This window comes from Lynx canadensis, chromosome A2 (genome assembly GCF_007474595.2).
Source record: "Lynx canadensis isolate LIC74 chromosome A2, mLynCan4.pri.v2, whole genome shotgun sequence".
NCBI lineage: Eukaryota > Metazoa > Chordata > Mammalia > Carnivora > Felidae > Lynx > Lynx canadensis.
In genome coordinates, this window is record NC_044304.2 from 90722739 (window position 1) to 90742080 (window position 19342).

Genomic DNA, 19342 nt, shown 5'->3' on the forward strand with positions numbered 1-19342 from the left:
TCCAAGCATGACAACATAAAACATTTTAAATTATAGCTTTGACACCTTTATTATTTAATATCTAATGATTGATGCAAATGATGATTTGGTTATCTTTGGGGTATTCTTCTTAGGTGATTTTTCATTTTTCCCATTTAATTTTTTTTGTTAGGCATCTGATCTGCAGGTTGTGGTGTATGCCTTTACATCTTTTGGCAAAAAACTAACCAAGAAGAAGAGGCTTCACCCTGATATATTTATTCAGCTTGCACTTCAGCTGGCCTATTACAGACTTCATGGACGGTGAGGACCATTCATTTTCCATTTTCAGATCTTGAAGTCCAAGGGTATATCTTTACCATAGCTATTCCATCCTAACTCCTCCCCATTGTTTTTCCTGACTTTTCTCCCAAGTAGCACCTTGTCCTAATTGGGACTTAACATCATTAGTATATTAGAGTTTTGATCTGTGACACTTTCATAGTCTTGTTTTTCATAACCTTAATACTTCTGAAGTGTCTGCTTTGTTCTACGAGGGGTTTTATGTTCTTTGGAATTCAAATCACTTGGTTTTCTTGTAGCCTCAGTTTCCTGATGTGTTCATGATTTTATAGATTATCCAGTCTTTACTAATTTTTAGGATTGGAGAAATGGTATGTTGAGACTTTCTTAAATCTTAAGCAGAAGTAGAAGCTCCTTGATCTTGCTTTTTAAAAATCCAGTCTGAGGGACACCTGGGTGGCTCAGTTGGTTAAGCACCTGACTCTTGGTTTTGGCTCGGGTCATGATCTCACAGTTAGCTCAAGTCATGCATCTGGCTCTGCACTGACAGTGTGGAGCCTGCTTGGGATTCTCTTTCTCCCTCTCTTTTTCTCTGCCCCTTCCCCACTCCTGTTCTCTTTCTCTTTCAAAATAAATAAATAAAACTTAAAAAAAATCCAGGAGCATGTGGGCGGCTCAGTCAGCTGAGTGTAAAAAAAAAAAAAAAAAAAAAAAAAAATCCAGGGGCACCTGGGTGGCTCAGTTGGCTGACTGTCCGGCTCTTGGTTTCGGCTTAGGTCATGATCTCTTGGTTCTTGAATTTGAGCCCCGCATTGGGCTCTGTGCTGACAGCTCAGAGCCTGGAGCCTGCTGTGGTTTCTGTGCCCCCCTCTTTGTCTGCCTCTTCCCCACTCACGTGCATGCTCGTGCTCTGTCTCTCTCAAAAATAAATAAGCATTAAAATTAAAAATCTAATCAGGGAATATGTGTCCTTTTTTTTTTTTTCTTTCTCTTTTTTCTTTAGAGAGAGAGAGAGAGAGAGAGAGAGCATGCTGCCTGTAAGCATGGGAAAGGGCAGAGGGAGGGAGGGAGGGAGGGAGAGAGAGAGAGAGAGAGAGAGAATCTTAAGGAGACTCCACACCCAGGGACGCCTGGGTGGCTCAGTCAGTTGAGCTTCTGACTTCGGCTCGGGTCATGATCTCGCAGTTCTCGAGTTTGAGCCCCGCATCGGGCTCTGTGCTGACAGCTCGGTGCCTGGAGCCTGCTTTGGATTCTGTGTCTCCCTCTGCTCCTCCCCTGCTCATGCTCGCTCACTCTTGCTCACTCTTTCTCAGAAATAAAGAAACTTTAAAAAAAAATTAAAAGAAAAAACAGGAGACTCCACGCCCAGCACAGAGCCTAATGTTGGGGTTGATCTCACGAGTATGAGATCATGACCTGAGCCAAAATCAAGAGTGGGACATTCAACCAACTGAGCCACCCAGGCGCCCTGAGAATATGTGTCTTTAAATAGGATATGTAGGTCATTTATATTTAATATAATTATCAGTAATGATAGGTTTAAGTCTACCATATTGCTGTTTCTTTTCTTTTTATCGTATCTGATTTTTGTTCTTTTTCATCTTCTTTTGGATTTTTTTTAATGTTTATTTTATTTTTGAGAGAGAGACAGAATGCGAGTGGGTTAGGGGCAGAGAGAGAGGGAGACACGGAATCCGAAGCAGGCTCCAGGCTCTGAGCTGTCAGCACAGAGCCCAACGCGGGGCTCGATCTCACGAGCTGTGAGATCATGACCTTAGCCAAAGTCAGAAGCTCAACTGAGCTACCCAGGTGCCCCTCATCTTCTTTTGAATTCATTTTTTTTCACTTGTTCCCTTTTATTTCCATTGTCAGATATACTGTTTTGTTTTGCTTTTAATAGTTGAACTGGGGTTTATAAAGCACATCTTTAACTTACCAGAGTCTACTTTAAATAACATTTTCCATTTGAAGTATAATGTAAGAACTTTAAAACAGAATGTTTCTATTTTGATTCTCCCATCTTTAGTGCTGTTGTTGTCGTAACATTATATTTCTACATATGTTACAAGCCTTACAATACACTGTTAGTATTTGCCTTAAGCATTTGAGTATCTTTTTTTTAATGTGGTAAAATATATAAAATAGAACTTGCCATTGTAGCCATTTTTAAGTGTATGATATAGCAGCATTAATTACATTCATAATGTTATACAACCGTCACAACTGTCTATAGCAAAATTTTTTCATCACCCCAAACAGAAACTCTGTACCCATTGAAAAATAATTTCTCATTCCTACTGTTTCCTCAGCCCCTGGTAATCTAATCTACTTTCGGTCTCTATAAACTTGCCTATTTTTATAGATATTTTATGTAAGTGGAATTTGTCTTTTTGTGTCTGATTTATTTAACTTAGGATGTTTCCAAGATTCATCCATGTTGTAGAATCAGAACTTTATTCTTTTTTATGGCTAAATAATATTCCATTATGTGAGTATACCACATTTTGTTTATCCATTCATCTCTTGGTTGACACTTGGGTTGTTTCTATGTTTTAGATCTTGTGAATAATACTGTTGTAAGCATTCACGTACAAGTATCTGTTTGAGTCCCTGTTTCAGTTTCCTTTTGAGTTTGTACCCAGGAGTGGAATTGCTGGGTTGTGTGATAATTCTCTTTTACTTTTTGAGCACCTGCCAAACTATTTTCTACCATGGTTATACCATTTTACATTCCCACCAGCAATATGTAAGGGTTCCAGTTGCTCCACATCCTTGCCAACACTTAATTTTTCATTTAAAAAATTATTTCTATTATTTGTGAAGTAGTATCTCATGGTGGTTTTTATTTGCATCTCCCTATTGACTAATGAGGTTGTGTAGCTTTTCATATGTTAATTATCCATTTGTATATCTTCTTTGGCAAACTGTCCATAAAAGTCCTTTGTGTATTTGGTAATTGGGTTGCCATATTTCCTCCCATTTTGTGGGTTTTCTTTTCACTCTCTTGATAGTACCCTTTGATGCACAAGTTTTTAATTTTGAAGTCCAGTTTATCTGTTTTTTTTTTTTTATTTGTTGCCTGTGCTTTTGTTGACATATTCAAGAAATAGTTGCCAAATCCAATGTCATGAAGTTTTCCCCTTACATATTCTTCTAGGAGTTTTGTGTGGTAAGGGTCCAATGTCATTCTTTTTCAAGTGGATACTCAGTTTTCCCAGCATTATTTGTTGAAGAGACTGTTCATTGAATGGTTTTGATGTTGTTGTTTAAAATCAATTGATTATAGATGTAAGGGTTTAATTCTGGGGTTCCAATTCTATCCCATTGGTCTGTATGTCTCTTCTTATATCAATACCATACTATTTTGATTATGGTAGCTTTGTAGTAAGTTTTGAAATCCAAAAGTGTGAGTCCTTCACCTTTGTTCTTTGCAAGATTGTTATGGCAGTTCTTGGCTCTTTGCGAAATACCATATTAATTTTAGGATTAGTTTTTCCATTTTTGCAGAAATGTTGGGAGTTTTGAATCTGTGGACTGCTATGGGTAGTATTGTCACCTTAATGATAATAAGTCTTAGTCCATGAACACAGGATCCCTTTCCATTTATTTATGTTTTTAAAAATTTCTTCAAGCAATGTTCTGTAGTTTCTAGTGTATACTGTTTTTGCCTCTTTGGTTAAGTTTAATCTTGAGTATTTTATTCTTTTAGACACTGTTGTAAATGCAGTTGTTTTCTTAATTTTCTTCAGATTGTGCATTGCTAGCGTATGGAAATGAAGCTGATTTTTGTGTGTTAGTTTTGTATCTTTAAACTTTGCCGGGGGCCCCTGGGTGGCTCACTAGTTAAGCGTCTGACTTTGGCTCAGGTCATGATCTCATGGTTCATGCGTTCGAGCCCTGTGTCAGGCTCTGTGCTGACAGCTCAGAGCCTGGAGCCTGCTTCGGATTCTGTGTTTCCCTCTCTCTCTGCTCCTTCTCCGTTCACGCATGCGCGTGTGTGCTCTCTCTCAAATATGAATAAACATTAAAAAATAAACAAACTGCCAAATTTGTTTATTTCCTCTAACAATTTTTTGTGGACTCTTTGGGGTTTTCTAAATATGAGATCATGTTGTCTGTAAATAGAGATAGTTTTGCTTTTTTCTTTCCAATTTGGGTGCCTTTTATTTCTTTTCTCCTGGCTAGAACACCCAGTACTATGCTGAATCATTCTTGTCATATTGCTCCTTTTAGATGGAAAGGTTTCAGTCTTTCACTTTTGAATATGTTAGCTGTGAGTTTTTCATAAATGCCCTTGATCATGTTGAGCAAGTTTCTTTCTATGCCTAGTATACTAAGCGTTTTTTACTGGAGAGTGTTGGATTTTGTCAGATGCTTTTCTGTCTCAATTACTCTAGGACTTATCCTTCATTTTATTAATAAGGTGTATTACATTGATTGATTTTCATTTGTTGAACCACCCTTACATTCCTAGGATATATTGCATTTGGGCATGGTGAATTGTCCTTTTTAATATGCTGCTGAATTTGGTTGGCTAATTTGAGGATTTTTGCATCTATATTTGTAAAGGGATAATGGTCTATAGTATTTTCTTGTAGTGTTTTTTTTTTAAGTTTTTGTTTAAATTCCAGTTAGTTAACACAGTGTAGTATTAGTTTCTGGTGTACAATTTAGTGATTCAAAGCTTCTATACAATACCCAATGCTTATCACAACATGTGTACTCCTTAATCTCCAACCCCTCACCCACCTCCCCTCTGGTAACCATCAGTTCTCTGTAGTTAGGAGTCTGTCTTGGTTTGCCTCTTTTTTTTCCCCCCTTTGCTTGTCTGTTTTGTTTCTTACATTCTAACTTCATCCATGTCGTTGCAAATGGCAAGATTTCATTATTTTTGATGGCCAAGTAACATTCCATTGTATATGTATACCATATCTTCTTTATCCATTCATCTGTTGATGGACATTTGGGCTCTTTCCATAATTTGGCTTTTGTAGATAATGCCGCTATACACGTTGGAGTGCATGTATCCCTTTGAGTTAGAATTTTTGTAGTCTGTGGGTAAATACAATTGTAGTAGTCTGCTGAGGTTGTAGTTAGAGTGTCATTCAGCTGTTTTCTCATCTGAAGGTACTCAGAAGGGATCTGCTCCCAGGCTCATTCATGTGATTATTAACAGGGATCACTTCCTCCGAGGCTGTTTTCCAGAGGCCTCACTCAGTTTCTTGCTACCTGGGTCTCACTGTAGGGCACCTTCCAGCATGGCAGCTTGTGTTCCTCATATTGAGGAAGTGAGAGCAGTGAGATCTCTTTGTAACCTTATTTCAGAAATGACATCACCTTTGTCCTGTTCTCTTCAGTAGAAGCAAATCATGAGGTCCCTCTCACACTCCATCTGAGGAGTTACACCAGAGCATAAATAACAGGAGGCAGGGATCACTGCGGGTGCATCTTACAGGCCACCTACCACACACACTCCAGTGTACATAACCTCAGAGCAGCCAAGCCTTGGAAACAGCCCGTATTAATACCAGGCCTTGTTGATCAGAATACCTTTTTGCTCTTTGATACCAAAAATAGTCTCTTTGTTATTGAAAGTCTCGACTGTGGTCTGTATTACAGAACTTAGTCTCTGACCAAAGCCAGCTTTATTACGTAAGCTTTCTTTGGATGATGTTTGAGCATTTTCTTTCTTGTGACACATCCTTGTATTTTCATTTTTTCTTGTAGCCCTGGCAGCTGCTATGAAACTGCCATGACCAGATACTTTTATCATGGCCGCACAGAGACTGTGAGGTCATGTACAGTAGAAGCAGTCAGGTGGTGCCAGTCCATGCAGGATCCTTCTACTAGTGTGAGTATTTGAAAAACAAAAAATTCATAGTATTTGTTTACTTGTTTAAAGGATCCTTAGACCTTGAATAACGAACCCCTTGGCTTCAGTTCTCCTGGATCAGTAAAATACTTTCAGATATTTTTTTCTGAAAGTTTTTGAAGCATTCATTCATTTGCTAATGAAGTATATACTTGGAAAAATATGAAACAGGAAGGACCTGAGAAGCAGTCCATTTGTGTCTGTTTCTAGGCAAAGTTGGTTCCCTCCCTCCCTCCCTTCCTTCCTTCCTCTTCTAAGATTTTATTTAAATTCAAGTTAGTTAACATATAATGTAGTATTGGTTTCAGGAGTAGAATTTAGTGATTCATCACTTACATAGAACACCCACTGCTCATCACAGAAAGTGCCCTTCTTACTGCACATCACCCATTTCCCCCATTTCCCACTGCCCCCATCTCCTCTCCTGCAACCCTCAGTTTAGTTAAGAGTCTGTTACAGTTTGCCTCCATTTCTGATTTTATCTTATTTTTCCTTCCTTTCCCCTTTGTTGATCTGTTTTGTTTCTTGAATTATATATATGAGTGAAATCATATGGTATGTGTCTTTCTCTGACTTACTTTGTTTAGCACAATACACTCTAGTTCCATCCATGTTTTTCAAATGGAAAGAGTTTGTTCTTTCTGAAGGCTGAATAATATTCTCTATATATAGAGAGAGAGGCACACGCGCGCGTGCACACACACACACACACACACACACACCTTTATCCATTCATCAGTCAGTGGACATTTGGCTCTTTCCATAATTTGACTATTGTTGGGAGTGCTTCTGTAAACTTTGGGGTCCATGTGCCCCTTTGAATCAGTAGTTTTGTATCCTTTGGATAAATGTAGTGCAGTTTCTGGGTTGTTAGAGTAGTTCTATTTTTAACTTTCTGAGGAACCGCCACACTGTTTCCATAGTGGCTGCACAAGTTTGCATTCCTGCCAAAAGTGTAAGAGGGTTCCCCTTTCTCTGCATCATTGCCAATATGTTTCCTGAGTTGTTGATTTTAGCCATTCTGACAAGTGTGAGGTGGTATCTCACTGTGCTTTTGATTGGTATTTCAGCAAAGCGTCTTCAATACCATGAGTATTTTACTGTTATCGATCTACCTTTGAGATAACACCAATAAAGTGAAGACTTTCCCAAAGTGCCTTAAAAGGAAGCTTTTCTTAATGTGGTTGAACGTTTTTGAAATCACAGATTCTTGTTTTAATGTGTTGGAACCAGACTTTCCCAAAGTGCCTTAAAAGGAAGCTTTTCTTAATGTGGTTGAACGTTTTTGAAATCACAGATTCTTGTTTTAATGTGTTGGAACCAGAACAGTTTTGTTTTATATTTTTGTTTTGTTTTAAAAGTAATCTTTGTACCCAATCTGGGGCTTGAACTCACAACCGCGAGATCGAGAGTCACATCTCCTACCAACCAAGTCAGGCAGGCACCCCTATACTTTATTTATTTATTTATTTATTTTTGAAGCATTTAGACGATAGGGTAGTTCCTTCCCCCTGGTATTTTGGTATTGTATTTTTTTCTTTAGTTTTGACAGACATAGTTATGTGTTAATTTATTTTAGTGTCCTAGAACTGCTTCCTTACCATTTTGAACAACTGTGTGTTAGTATTGAAATCCTACTTGTTTCTGTCTTGACAGTTATTAGTATCACTTCAGTGCTGCCCACAAGTTCCTATTGTTTTTCCTGTTCTGGGAAAGAAATAATCAAGATGCAGGACCTATAGGAAAGAAAAGGCAGTAGAAGTGAGGAAAAGAAATAGAAGCACGTGTCTAAAGGTCTTTTTAGAAATCTTTTCTCTCTCAGATGACCCGCATCCTAACTACATTGAGCTCAGGTTTTTTTGTTGTTGTTGTTGCTGTACAGTTTATTGAAATATGTCTTGATTTTTAACACAGCCTCTTGAGCGACAGCGAAAGATGTTACAAGCTTTTGCAAAACATGATAAAATGATGAAATATTGTTTGGCTGGAAAAGGTACTTATACTGGAATTATTCTGACTTAAAAAAAATTCTCTCACGTTGAAAAATGTTTTCTAGCTTAATACTTGGGGTTTCATTGCAGGATTTGACCGTCATCTTTTAGGTCTTTTACTCATAGCAAAAGAGGAAGATCTTCCAGTTCCAGAACTCTTTACAGACCCACTTTTCTCCAAAAGGTAATATAATGTAATGTAGTGTTTAATAACTTAATCAGTTCCTTCTTTCTGAAGGTTACAAGCTTTTCTTAAAATTTACATTTATTCATTTTTGAGAGAGGGAGACCGAGTGCCAGCAGGGGAGGGGCAGAGAGCGAGGGAGACACAGAATCTAAAGCAGCTTCCAGGCTCTGAGCTGTCAGCACAGAGCCCAAAGTGGGGCTCAAACTCCGCAGTCGAGAGGTCATGACCTGACCTGAACTAGGAGGCCTAACCAACTGAGCCACCTCTGGGCCCCTAAAAGCTTTTCTGAAGTAATGTAAGTTTCTGTAAGCCTAGTAAAATATCCTCTCTTTATGGCATACAGTGGAGGAGGTGGAAACTTTGTTCTCTCAACAAGTCTGGTTGGGTATTCAAGAGTCCTGGGAGTGGTGGTTCCCATGGTACACAATGGCTATGGATTTTTCTACCACATCAGAGATGACAGGTGAGACTGCTCTTCTCATTCTTACTGTGCTATAGAGTAAGAGAGCTTTTATTCTGTCTTTTGAATGTCTTTCTTGCACTGTAATTCTGACTGTGTTGTCATCTGCCACTCGCTACATAGGTAATTATTTTTACCACGTGGGCATTTAATGTGTGTTTCTCTATCCTGCTTTTGGGACACTGGTCAAATCAGTCCCTTAGGCATTTTGTGCAGAACACCAATTTAGGTTGACTCAGTGATATACTGCCATCATCCTTAAATCTCAGTACACATATTAACATATTCTGGGCAAGGTGTTTTATGGTAATAAAACACATAGAATGTAATTGCCTATAAATATGTGGTGGTTCATGTAGTCCTAACAGTACTAATGTGACCAAGATAAGAGACTAGGTAAATTAATTTATATTCCAAAAAAGAATGTTTTACCTGCTCAGATGAAATTTCAGATGAGGTTTGATTTATGTTTGTGGAAAGAAAGAGAAAGAAAATACTAAAACCTGTTAGGTGGAGAATAAGGTAATACGAAATTGGGAGAATGGCTTGCAAGGTCTTCATCCATATAGTCTGGCCATCTCAGAGATCTTTGAGAGCTTGGGGGGCTTTGTAAAAAATCATGTGGCCACATTTAGCACTATGTGAATAAGATGGTAGGATTGGGGGCTTCGGATGGAATGTGAACAATTGGACTGATAATATGTATGACATATTTCAGTTTGTAATTTATTTTTTTCATTAACTTTTTAAAAAGAGTTTACAGTCAGGGTTGTTCTGCAAAATGTTCTCTTCTGCCTCCATGTCAAGTGTGACCTGTGCATATAGTCTCTTATACCAGTGGTACTTATATTTGTTAGCATCTAAGTCCTTAGATATTTATTCCCATAGTATTTAGTTTATGTCCATGAATGTACAAATTAAAGGTTAAATTACAAAGGTTCAACATAGATCTTACTATGTTTTCATATAAAGGGTATACGGTCTAAAATCATGATCAGACACAGAGCATAAGCATTCTAACATATTTCCTGACAAGTATGGATCTTGTATTGCATGCAGTGACAGGGGTTCAGTCCAGACACACCAGGTCTCTGACTTTGGAAGTCCCGATCCTGAGGCAGAACATCCATTCACTCATTCAGGAAGTATGTAGTGGAAACTTGTAGCGTTTTAGGTACTCAGGATGCAAGACAGACCAGATTTTCGCTTTTAGAGATTTTATTTTCTCCTGGGGAAAGAGAGACAGAAGCAAATAAGCAAGGTAAATAGTGATGAGTGCTGGGAACCAGAAAGCAAGCTGATGTGGTAATACAGACACACTGGTGGGGAGGGCGAGATCGAGCACCGCTTTACTTAGTGTGGTCAGAGAGCAACAGGGAAGTTGAGATGTTAGGGATGAGAAGGAATTAATACTATGCCAAGAAAGCAGCTCTCCAGACTCCGATCACCGCCTCCTACCTCCAGTGCCACCATCCGGGCTGAGCCACCATCTTCTCCCACTGAGGTTATTGCAACAGGTTCTCACGTGGTCTTCTGGGTCCACCCTTTCATTCTTACAGACCACTGTCTACACAACAGCCCTGATGCCCTTTTAAAAATGTGACTCAAGTCCTATCATTCTTCTCAAAATTCTCCAAGAGCTCATCTCACTCACAGTAAAATTCAGAGTCCTCCTGTGAGATCCTGTCTGATCAAGTTCTCAGTCACAGATCTGACCTTTCCTCTCTAGCTTTCCTCCTCTTTCACTCTACTGCAGCCACCCTTGCCTTCTTGTACCTGTAGTACAGCAAGCAAGCTCCCTCCTCCTGGCATTTGTGGTTGTGATTTCCTCTGCCTCCTACTCTTCCTTGAAATAACATGCAGGGATCACTCCATTAGTCTGTACAGGTATTTGCTTAAAATTTGTTCTGGTCGGGGAGGCCTTCTCTGATGGTCTAAAATAGCCCTTGTGCCTCCTTCACACACACCTGCTGCATTTTTTTTTTTTTTTTTTTTTTTTTGTTTAGAACACTCATAACCATCCAGTGGGTATCCATGTTTATTTGTATGTTCTCTTTCTTCCCTTCCTAGGATATAAGCCCAGAAGAACAGGGGTTTTGATTTGTCTGTTGTTGTATCCCCAGCCCTGTAACAATGCCTTCTAAATAAGTAGAATACACTTAACGTTTTCACAGTGACTTTGCTGGTGAACAAAATTATATGGTCGTGGGGTAGGAAAGAGCCTGATATTTATAAGGAACAGAAAGAAACAGCATGACTATTAATTAGCAATGAAGTTGCTTTGGGTGGGGGTAGAAGTTGAAGAGGTCCTCCATTTGGAGGACAGTGTTCTCAAGTCTGGGTACACATGAGGATCACCTAGAGAGCTTTAAAAACATTGCTTCTGGAGACAGAGTCCTGGTTTGGGTGGTCAGTTGATACAGGGCCTTGTAATACAAGAAGTCAGAATTTTCTCCTAAGTATAATAGTAGGCATTTTACCAGATGGTGTAAAGGTCATGGCTGTGTTCATCATCACCATTTGGAGCCTCTTTGTGTTGTGATTTTTGTATAGTACTTAATCATTTTTTATTTGTGCTTCACAGGTTTAATGTGGCCAGTACAGCCTGGAAATCCTGCCCAGAAACTGATGCAGAAAAGCTGGTTCAGCTGGTTTTTCATTCTTTCCAAGATATGATGCAGCTGATGAACACTGCTCGTCTTTAGAGACTAGTCATTTATTAAGCATTTACAAAAATATTAAACTGGGTGTGGAGAGTGGGTTGTTGATGTGAGATAGAAAGGAATATTGATTTTTCTCACCTAGAAGATAAAAATAGGATTTTTAAGCTTCCTGTGATGCAGTAGCAATGCAAATTGATACAATGAAATATAGCATCATGCGAAAGTTGAAGATGAGCCTCAACAATGCAAGTCTACAATTTTTAATAATGCAAGTCTTACTCTTAACTTACAAATATTTTTGTTGGTACCTGTATAGGTTATAAATCCTCTGACCATCATTGTAGAGTCTGTCTTCCAGGCACTTTAACATTTTCTAGTTGCCAAAGGATATAAAGTACATGATTAAATGCTAACTCCCCATGAAATCATTGCCTTCCACATTCAGCACAGGGATACAAGCCTGCTTTGTTTGATGGGAAAGGCCACTACAATTTACTGGTCATTTAAAAGTAGAATTTCTGTTGGATATAAGAATTAGAGGGAGGTTTATACCCTGTGATGCATATAGACAAAAAACCTATCAAATTTCATTATAACTAGTTTGTGAATATAAAATGAAAGCACATATTTAGAGTTGGTGACTTTAAAAAGATTGAATGTTGAATCAGATTCTCAGGATTTTACAGGTTTTTTTTCCCTGCTGTTCAAAATAGAAAATAAAGCTGTCAATCCTACAGCTTCTTGTATGGTGTTTGGATAAGTAATCGATTCCTGTTTGACCTTCTACTTTCTGATGTAACTTAGGTGCTGCTGCGTACAACACCACCGAAAACTAACGGTCTTAAATCAATTATTTCACACGATGGTGTCAGTTGACTGTGCCCAGTTGGGTAGTTCTTCTGATCTTGCTGTAGTTTAATGTGGCTGCATTCACTAGGGTGCTGGACTGAGGCTGTAAAGCCCCCACTCCCTGGGGACTTGGTACCTGGGACACTCTCCACATGGTCTCTGATCATTCAGTATTCTAGCCTTGACTTCTGTACTTGGCATTGGGAGTGTTCCCAGAGAGAAAGGTAGAATTTGCAAGACCTCTTGAGGCCTAGGCTCTGAAGTCACGTGATGTCACTTGTTTTAACCAATAAAATGCCAAATAAGTTGCAATAGCAGTGTAGATTCAAGGGGGGGGGGGGAGTGTCATTTCTTGATAGAAGAAACAGCATTTTTTTTTTTTTAGTTTTTTAAATGTTTTTATTTTTGAAGGAGAGAGAGAGAGCATGAGTGGGGGAGGAACAAAGCAGGCTCCAGGCTCTGAGCTGTCAGCACAGAGCCCGATGCGGGGCTTGAACCCACAGACCGTGAGATCATGACCTGCCCTGAAGTCAGAAGCTCATCCGAGCCACCCAGGTGGCCCCTGTTTCTTTGTGAAAAGTTGAGTGGGCTTCTTTAGCAATGGATACATCCTTAACAGTTCATATTTCCTCCTATTCTGTACTTTGGACTACATTGCCATGGGATTTAGAATCATTTGGTTCGCTGTTGTTAAATAATGTCTAAAGACTTGGGTATTTTAGAAACTATTCACCTCCTGCAGAGAAACCTCTTCTGTCCTACTTTAACACGTTTCCCTAACCTGCCTGATGTAAAAATCATCTGTAATGCTTTTTACAAAGAGCTTTCTGGGTCTCAACCGGACTGGTAGTAGTAAAATTTTCAGAGGCTTTTGAGTCACCACTTGGGTAATGAACCCCTTGCCCTATTCTTCTCTTGGTTAATCTGAAATTTAGTCCACTACCCACATGGTTCCACGTGAAAAAAATCTTTGGTAAGATCTGGTTTGTTACAGATAGAGGAAAGGAGCTGGGGCAGTTTATTTACCTAAAGAGCCTGTGACAGAGGTGAGAATGGATAGTGCCTCAGTAAATTATAAACAAATGGGAAATTAAGGAAAAACCTTTTAGTATGGTTACAAAGGTTGCCTAGATTTCTTTTCCCTATCTCAACATATTCTGGGCAAATTAGGATTAGTGATAAAAAGTAATAGAGAACCTAGCATTTTATTGTTGTTTCCAATGTTTCAAATTACCCTTGAGATAACTGCAATTTTTATGGAGTTAAAATTTTAATTAATGTTCAATTTTTTATTTTACAGGAACAGATGTGTGCCTGTGAAGTTAGCTTGTGTAAGAATCTCATTTTCTCTTGGACTTTGATGATAAAGTTGGGAATCCATTCTTTTGGAAAAAACAAACCTCAGGTCCCCAAAAGGATAGTTTAGAAACTCACCAAGGTAGACAGTTGGCAGTGGAACAATGAATGTCTTTTTCCTTTTTCTTTGGAAAATTTTCCAGTCTATCCTGTCATCTACCCAGCTATTCAGGACAGTAAGACGTTTCCCTGTGTCTGTGCTGTTAGCTCTATAGCTTTATTTTATTTGAACTTGTCTTTTCTCTGTATGTTTCTGATAACAGCTAGGCTGCCATTTTTATACCTCAAGACAGGTGTCACTTGTAACTCCTGAATTTACAATGCTATAGTATCAGCAGCAAATCAGATGTTCTAAAACTTATGGAATGAGATACATCTGAATTATATGATTATTTGTAAAAAAACGATTTCTAGTTTAAATCAGAGAAAGCTATAATTTGAATTTATTTTTAAGATGTAACAAGAGTTCATAAGTTCTGTGTCCCAGCCTGGACACTGACCATGGAAAAGTAGATGCCTTTCTGAGCCAGCAGCTGTTGATGTGTGCCATGCTCCTTGACCTTGCCATTCTGAAACACCACTATTAGGTCTGCGTTCTGGATGGTGGACAGGCGGTGAGCGATCACGATGCAGGTGCGGCCTTCTCTGGCTTTGTCCAGGGCTTCTTGCACAAACTAATGATCAATCAGAACAGAAACCTTAAACTTTCACCATCACAGAAGAATATTTTACTTTTTATATTCTCATCGCTGAATCTTTGAGTCTTTGGTTTTAATGCATGTAAATTTACATAAATGGCATTTAAAAAGTATTTTCTTTTTAATTATAATAAAAACCGATTCTCACTAAATCACAGGTATCTAAGTTTTCTGTCCAGTTCTCTTACTTACTAGTTCCCTTTTGTTATTTCTAGTTTTTCATTATCTTATTAGTCCCCCTTTATTTCTATTTTATTATTGTGCTAAAAATGTGATGTATGCTGCTTTTTTCTTTTGAATATTTTTGGTTTAGGAAATAAGATAATTTTACAAAATTTGGGAAAAATTTGTTTACTTTTTCTCGTAGTTGATAGCACACAAAAACTATTATGCAAATTAAATGGAACATCAGGGCAGAGGCCACACCTTTTCACTTTCAGTATCCAGAGCTGATGTAGCTTCGTCCAACAGTAGGATTTGAGGTTGTCTGATAAGGGCTCGGGCAATAGCAATCCTCTGTTTTTGACCTCCTGAGAGCTGAGTTCCCTTATCTCCCACTCTTGTTTCATATTTCTGCAAGTTAACCATTAGTAAAGTTAATCAAGTCCTAACCCCCCAAAATGATTCATGGTATACTGAATAAACTTGTACTTTGCAACATTTGACAGTTCTGCTTAACAGGAAAAAAATATTTGGAAACAAGTTTACATAACAGCTACTTGGTGATCCATTTAATTTTTCCCCCCACTTAATCACCATCAAACTAGAAGAAAGTTCTTTAGTTCTCACTAGTGTTCTGCAACAGAAATTTGAGCAATAAATTCTTGAGTTCCTACCATTCTCATAATGCCAATTGATCTGATGTCTTTGCAGTCTTTAAAGGTTAAATATAAATATTTGAGTTTTAACTTTAAGGTTAAATATTCATATGGAACCTAGTGTATTCTCTTTTCAACTCATTCATTCACTTAAATATTTATGGAATACCTGTTATACCAACAACTGTGAGAACTATAAAAATGGAGGCAGCTTTTTTTGTTGTTACCCTGAAGGAATTTATAATGTGAAGAGATCAGCCACCTATACAGCACTCTATTTAAGGTCAAATAGGTGCCAAATGAGTAATATATTCAACATGGTATGAAAGATCAGAAGCAGCAAATAGCAACTATGGAGAGAAAGCAGGAGAACAAACAAGAGGTGCATGAAGGAAGTTGGAAAGTTGCATCTTGAGAAAGAACATTCTAGGCTGGGGGGAAAAAAAGCAGAAGGAATAAAGGGCCAAAAAAGTACTGTAGGGCTTAGGCAGTAATGTGAATTTCCTCAAGTCCAATGTCAGTAAAGAGCTGAAGCTTTAGCTTTTCTGCTAATCAAATTCTATATGAGGGTCCATGACTAGGTGTTAAGGGTGAGTAAGGTTAACCAACATGGAGGGTTTGACAGTGTATGACTGTGATTGTTAGTTACAGCAGAAGAGAAAAGGTAAAAATAGTTATTTATTTCAGCTTAATTCAGTGGAACCTGAGATGCTAGCTGAGACACAAGATTAATGATCCCTGCCATCACTTTCGAGTTTCAAATAATCTTTGCAGGACAACTCACCTTTACCAATTACTGGAGAAAATTGTTCCACTGAACTTTTTCTCATTTTTAAATCCATAGTGACTTAAATGCCCTTTGGCTACAGACGCAGTAGCTACAATAAGCTAACAAGGGAGAGTTGGGGACCATGCAAATAAGAGAATAATGCCCTCTCCAAATGAATAAATTGAAACATTAAAAACTTTATCCGAAAATATAAAACTTAAAAAAAATGGAGAAATTCTTCAAGACCTGGGGCTAGGGAAATAGCCCTGTTTGATACCAAGTGCACAATGTGTATAAAGAAAACGTGTTAACTGGACCTTATCAAAATTAAACACTTGGCTCTGCATAGGACCCACCCTGTTAAAGGATGAAAAAATAAGCTATCGATTGGCTCAAAATATTTGCAAACTATGTATTTGACAAAGGACTAATAACTAAAATATGTAAGCATCTGTCAGAACTCAACATTTTTTTCAAATTAGAAAATAAGTAAAAAAACAAGTTATTTCACCAAAAAGGAAATACAGTCTGTATTTCCAAGTAAGTATGTAAGTGTGTAAAAAGATGTTCAACATTTCTCATTAGGAAACCCACCACAATGAGTTATTACTACACATCTATCAGAATTACAACAGCAAATGCTGGCAAAGATGCAGAGAAGCTGTAATTCACACCTGCCGGTAGGAACACAAGATGGTACACTCTGGAAAACAGTTCAGCAGTTTGTTAGAAAACTGAACACACAATCACCATATGGTCCAGCAACTGCACTTGTGGGCATGTATCTGAGATATAAAAACTCCAGTTCACGCTAAAACCTGTACAGTAATACTTAGGCTTCAACAGGTGAATGGCTCAACGAGCTGGTATATCCATACCATGCAATCTTACTCATCCTACTAATCAGGATGGCATGGCACTAAAGAGAGAAAAAGGCATGAACTATAGAGAACAAGAACTTGAGGGGATTATGCTGCGTGGAAAAAGCTCATCTTAATAGTTTATGCATGCTTATATAGCATTCTTAGAGTAGAAAATTAGAGAAATGGAAAACTTAGTGGTTGGCCAAAGGTTGGGTGGAGTAAGGATAAAAGGGAGAAGTGCCTGACTGTAACGGGGCAACATGAGGGATGCTGGGGAGGCGTCTGCACGTGCAGTAACAGTGCAGAGAATTAAACTCAGAAGCAAATGACGACTAAAACTAGAGGATCTAAGATGAGCACGTTCTATCAGTGAATATCCTGGTTGTGATACTGTATTACAGTTTGGCAAGATGGCACTGGAGGCAGCTAGGTAAAGGGTACGTAAAATCTCTGTTCCTTACAACCACATGTCCATGTTTACCTCAAAAATCATTAAAAATTTAAGTACCATAAGGGATAAATCAAACAGGACTGCAATCTGAATGCAGCCCACAGCCACCAGTTTGCAACCTGAGAGACGGTGTTTGCAGCTAATGTCACCTCATTTGCCTCTCACTGCATTTATAAGATCTAGACATGACGACTAATATTCTCATTTGCCAGGAAGGAAACACGGTATGCAGTTCAGTGTGTTGTCCAAGGTCCCAGTGCTACTAAAGAGATAAATTCTCCTCTAAGATTTTGTTGGTGTGTAACTTTGTGTACTGCTTGGAGGATGAAAACCGTTTGCAGTTGACTGATTTCATCCTAAGAAGTGACGCATTAACTTACACGCGGTAAGGTCTCGATGAAAGGATGGATGTTGGCTGCTTTGGCTGCGTTCACAATTTCATCCTGTGACACCACCCGGCTGTTGTCTCCGTAGGCAATATTCTCAGCAATGCTGCAGTCAAACAGGACCGGCTCCTGGGACACAATTCCAAGGTGGGCTCTGAGCCACTGGATGTTAAGTTTCTTTGCCTCTTGACCATCTAGGAGCTGAAAACCAAAGTCCACAAACTATAAGACGGGCTTAAAAAGAAAAAAAAAAAACCCCAAATCATAAACTAACAGATTTACCATTTGGAGCATTGTTGCATGTGGGCATCATCAGTTTGTGAAGTAACAAGACTCCCAGCCTCTAAGTGCTCACATTGTTGGAGGCCAACAAAATGATTTTTATGGTGACTAGGCCATCCTTTCTTGTATCTCACCAGCAAAATGGTAGCTTATTTGGCCTTGTCTTTCCAAATTCCTCTTTGTCCTTATCTGCCCTCCTCCAGGCCAGTGTTCCTTCTGCCTCTAGAAGTCTGCAATTAGGTGTCCTACTCATACCTGCTGTTCCTGGAATGACTCCAACCTTTCAACTTGACTTTACTCCCCTCTTCTGGGTGGACCAGTTAAAAAAGCTGGTAAGTATGTGGCCCCAGATTCCAAAAGTTGGGTATCTCCTGTCCTACCTCTACCACTCTTTCCCTGAGAACTACCAGCCTTAAATTTCTCCCATTTCTCTTTCTGATGGCACTAAGGACAAGAGTTCAATACTATGTAAAACAAGTTCAAAGGACATTGTCTTTGGGAATATGGTTTTGGTGGTGGTGATTTTTTTTAAGCAGGAGGCGCAGTGCTTCTAGAGAAGTCTTGTGATATATTAGCTGAGAATGCAGTAACCTTCTGGATGAGGGAATAGAAACAAGTACATTTAGTCTTGACCTCTCCATAAATAAAGATATTCCCACCAGAGTATTAGTACAGCATACCTACACAGTGTAGTCAAGCTATTGTTACCCTATTGTTCCCATCTCCTCATCTAGGGGTGCCAGTTTGAGGTTTATAGAATGTGGTAATCACACCAAATAGGATTACAGGCCTTTATTTGCCCCATTTTTTTCCATTACAAGAATACTGGTTTATCAGCCACTTGAAGTAAAGCCTTAAATCAGGTTACAAACTTAAGAAAGTGTGCTCACCACTGTTCCGGCCATTGGGTCATAGAACCGCTCAAGGAGCTGGACCACCGTGCTCTTCCCGCAGCCACTGCTGCCCACGAGGGCCAGCGTCTGGCCCTTTTTCACCTCCAGGCTCAGCCCCCGAAGCACTGGGGTATCTGGTCGAGTGGGATAGTTGAACAGGACTTTATTAAATGTCACATTTCCTTCCAACTTATCCTAAAAACAAAACAACACCAAAGTTTAATGTTGCTATTATAATTGGTCTGATAATTATTACAAGTCTTTCACAGCAACTTTAGCAAAGATAAAGTAGAAAGACATAAAATTCATATTCAGTTTAAGTGTTGGCACTGGTTATTACTGAAAGCAAGTTGTTGTTACATAAAATGAAGATAGGAGAATGGGGTAAAAGTTAGAGTCACATTAGAAAGACTTGTTCTCTAAACTCAATTTTTGGTTCATTTAGATAACTATTTAGCTTTCCCAGATGAGGATTCTGAGGCTAGAGCCAAGCCAGTGGCCAAAGGCTCAAAGGCTTGGGCGTTCAGTGCAGTGTCTGAGTGA

The 19342-nt window shown here is 38.8% G+C and overlaps 2 protein-coding genes across 9 annotated transcripts in view; one reads left to right on the forward strand and one right to left on the reverse strand.

Annotated features, from left to right (window-relative positions):
• Nucleotides 1-12170, forward strand: part of CROT (carnitine O-octanoyltransferase) — a 55242-nt gene extending 43072 nt beyond the window's left edge. For all 3 annotated transcript variants that reach the window (XM_030307876.1, XM_030307875.1, XM_030307877.1), the window contains 6 exons: nt 152-282; nt 5989-6112; nt 8048-8126; nt 8215-8308; nt 8655-8774; nt 11356-12170. In XM_030307876.1, coding sequence (XP_030163736.1) covers nt 152-282; nt 5989-6112; nt 8048-8126; nt 8215-8308; nt 8655-8774; nt 11356-11476 — 669 coding nt within the window. In that variant the 3' untranslated portion in view covers nt 11477-12170. The remainder of the gene's footprint in view (nt 1-151; nt 283-5988; nt 6113-8047; nt 8127-8214; nt 8309-8654; nt 8775-11355) is intronic.
• A 1889-nt stretch (nt 12171-14059) lies between these two features.
• The window catches only part of ABCB4 (ATP binding cassette subfamily B member 4), a 71267-nt gene continuing 65984 nt past the window's right edge, over nt 14060-19342 (reverse strand). For all 6 annotated transcript variants that reach the window (XM_030307887.1, XM_030307886.1, XM_030307885.1 and 3 more), the window contains 4 exons: nt 18797-18994; nt 17619-17825; nt 14764-14910; nt 14060-14313 (listed from right to left, as the gene is read on the reverse strand). In XM_030307887.1, the coding sequence (XP_030163747.1) occupies nt 14107-14313; nt 14764-14910; nt 17619-17825; nt 18797-18994 (759 nt within the window). In that variant the 3' untranslated portion in view covers nt 14060-14106. The remainder of the gene's footprint in view (nt 14314-14763; nt 14911-17618; nt 17826-18796; nt 18995-19342) is intronic.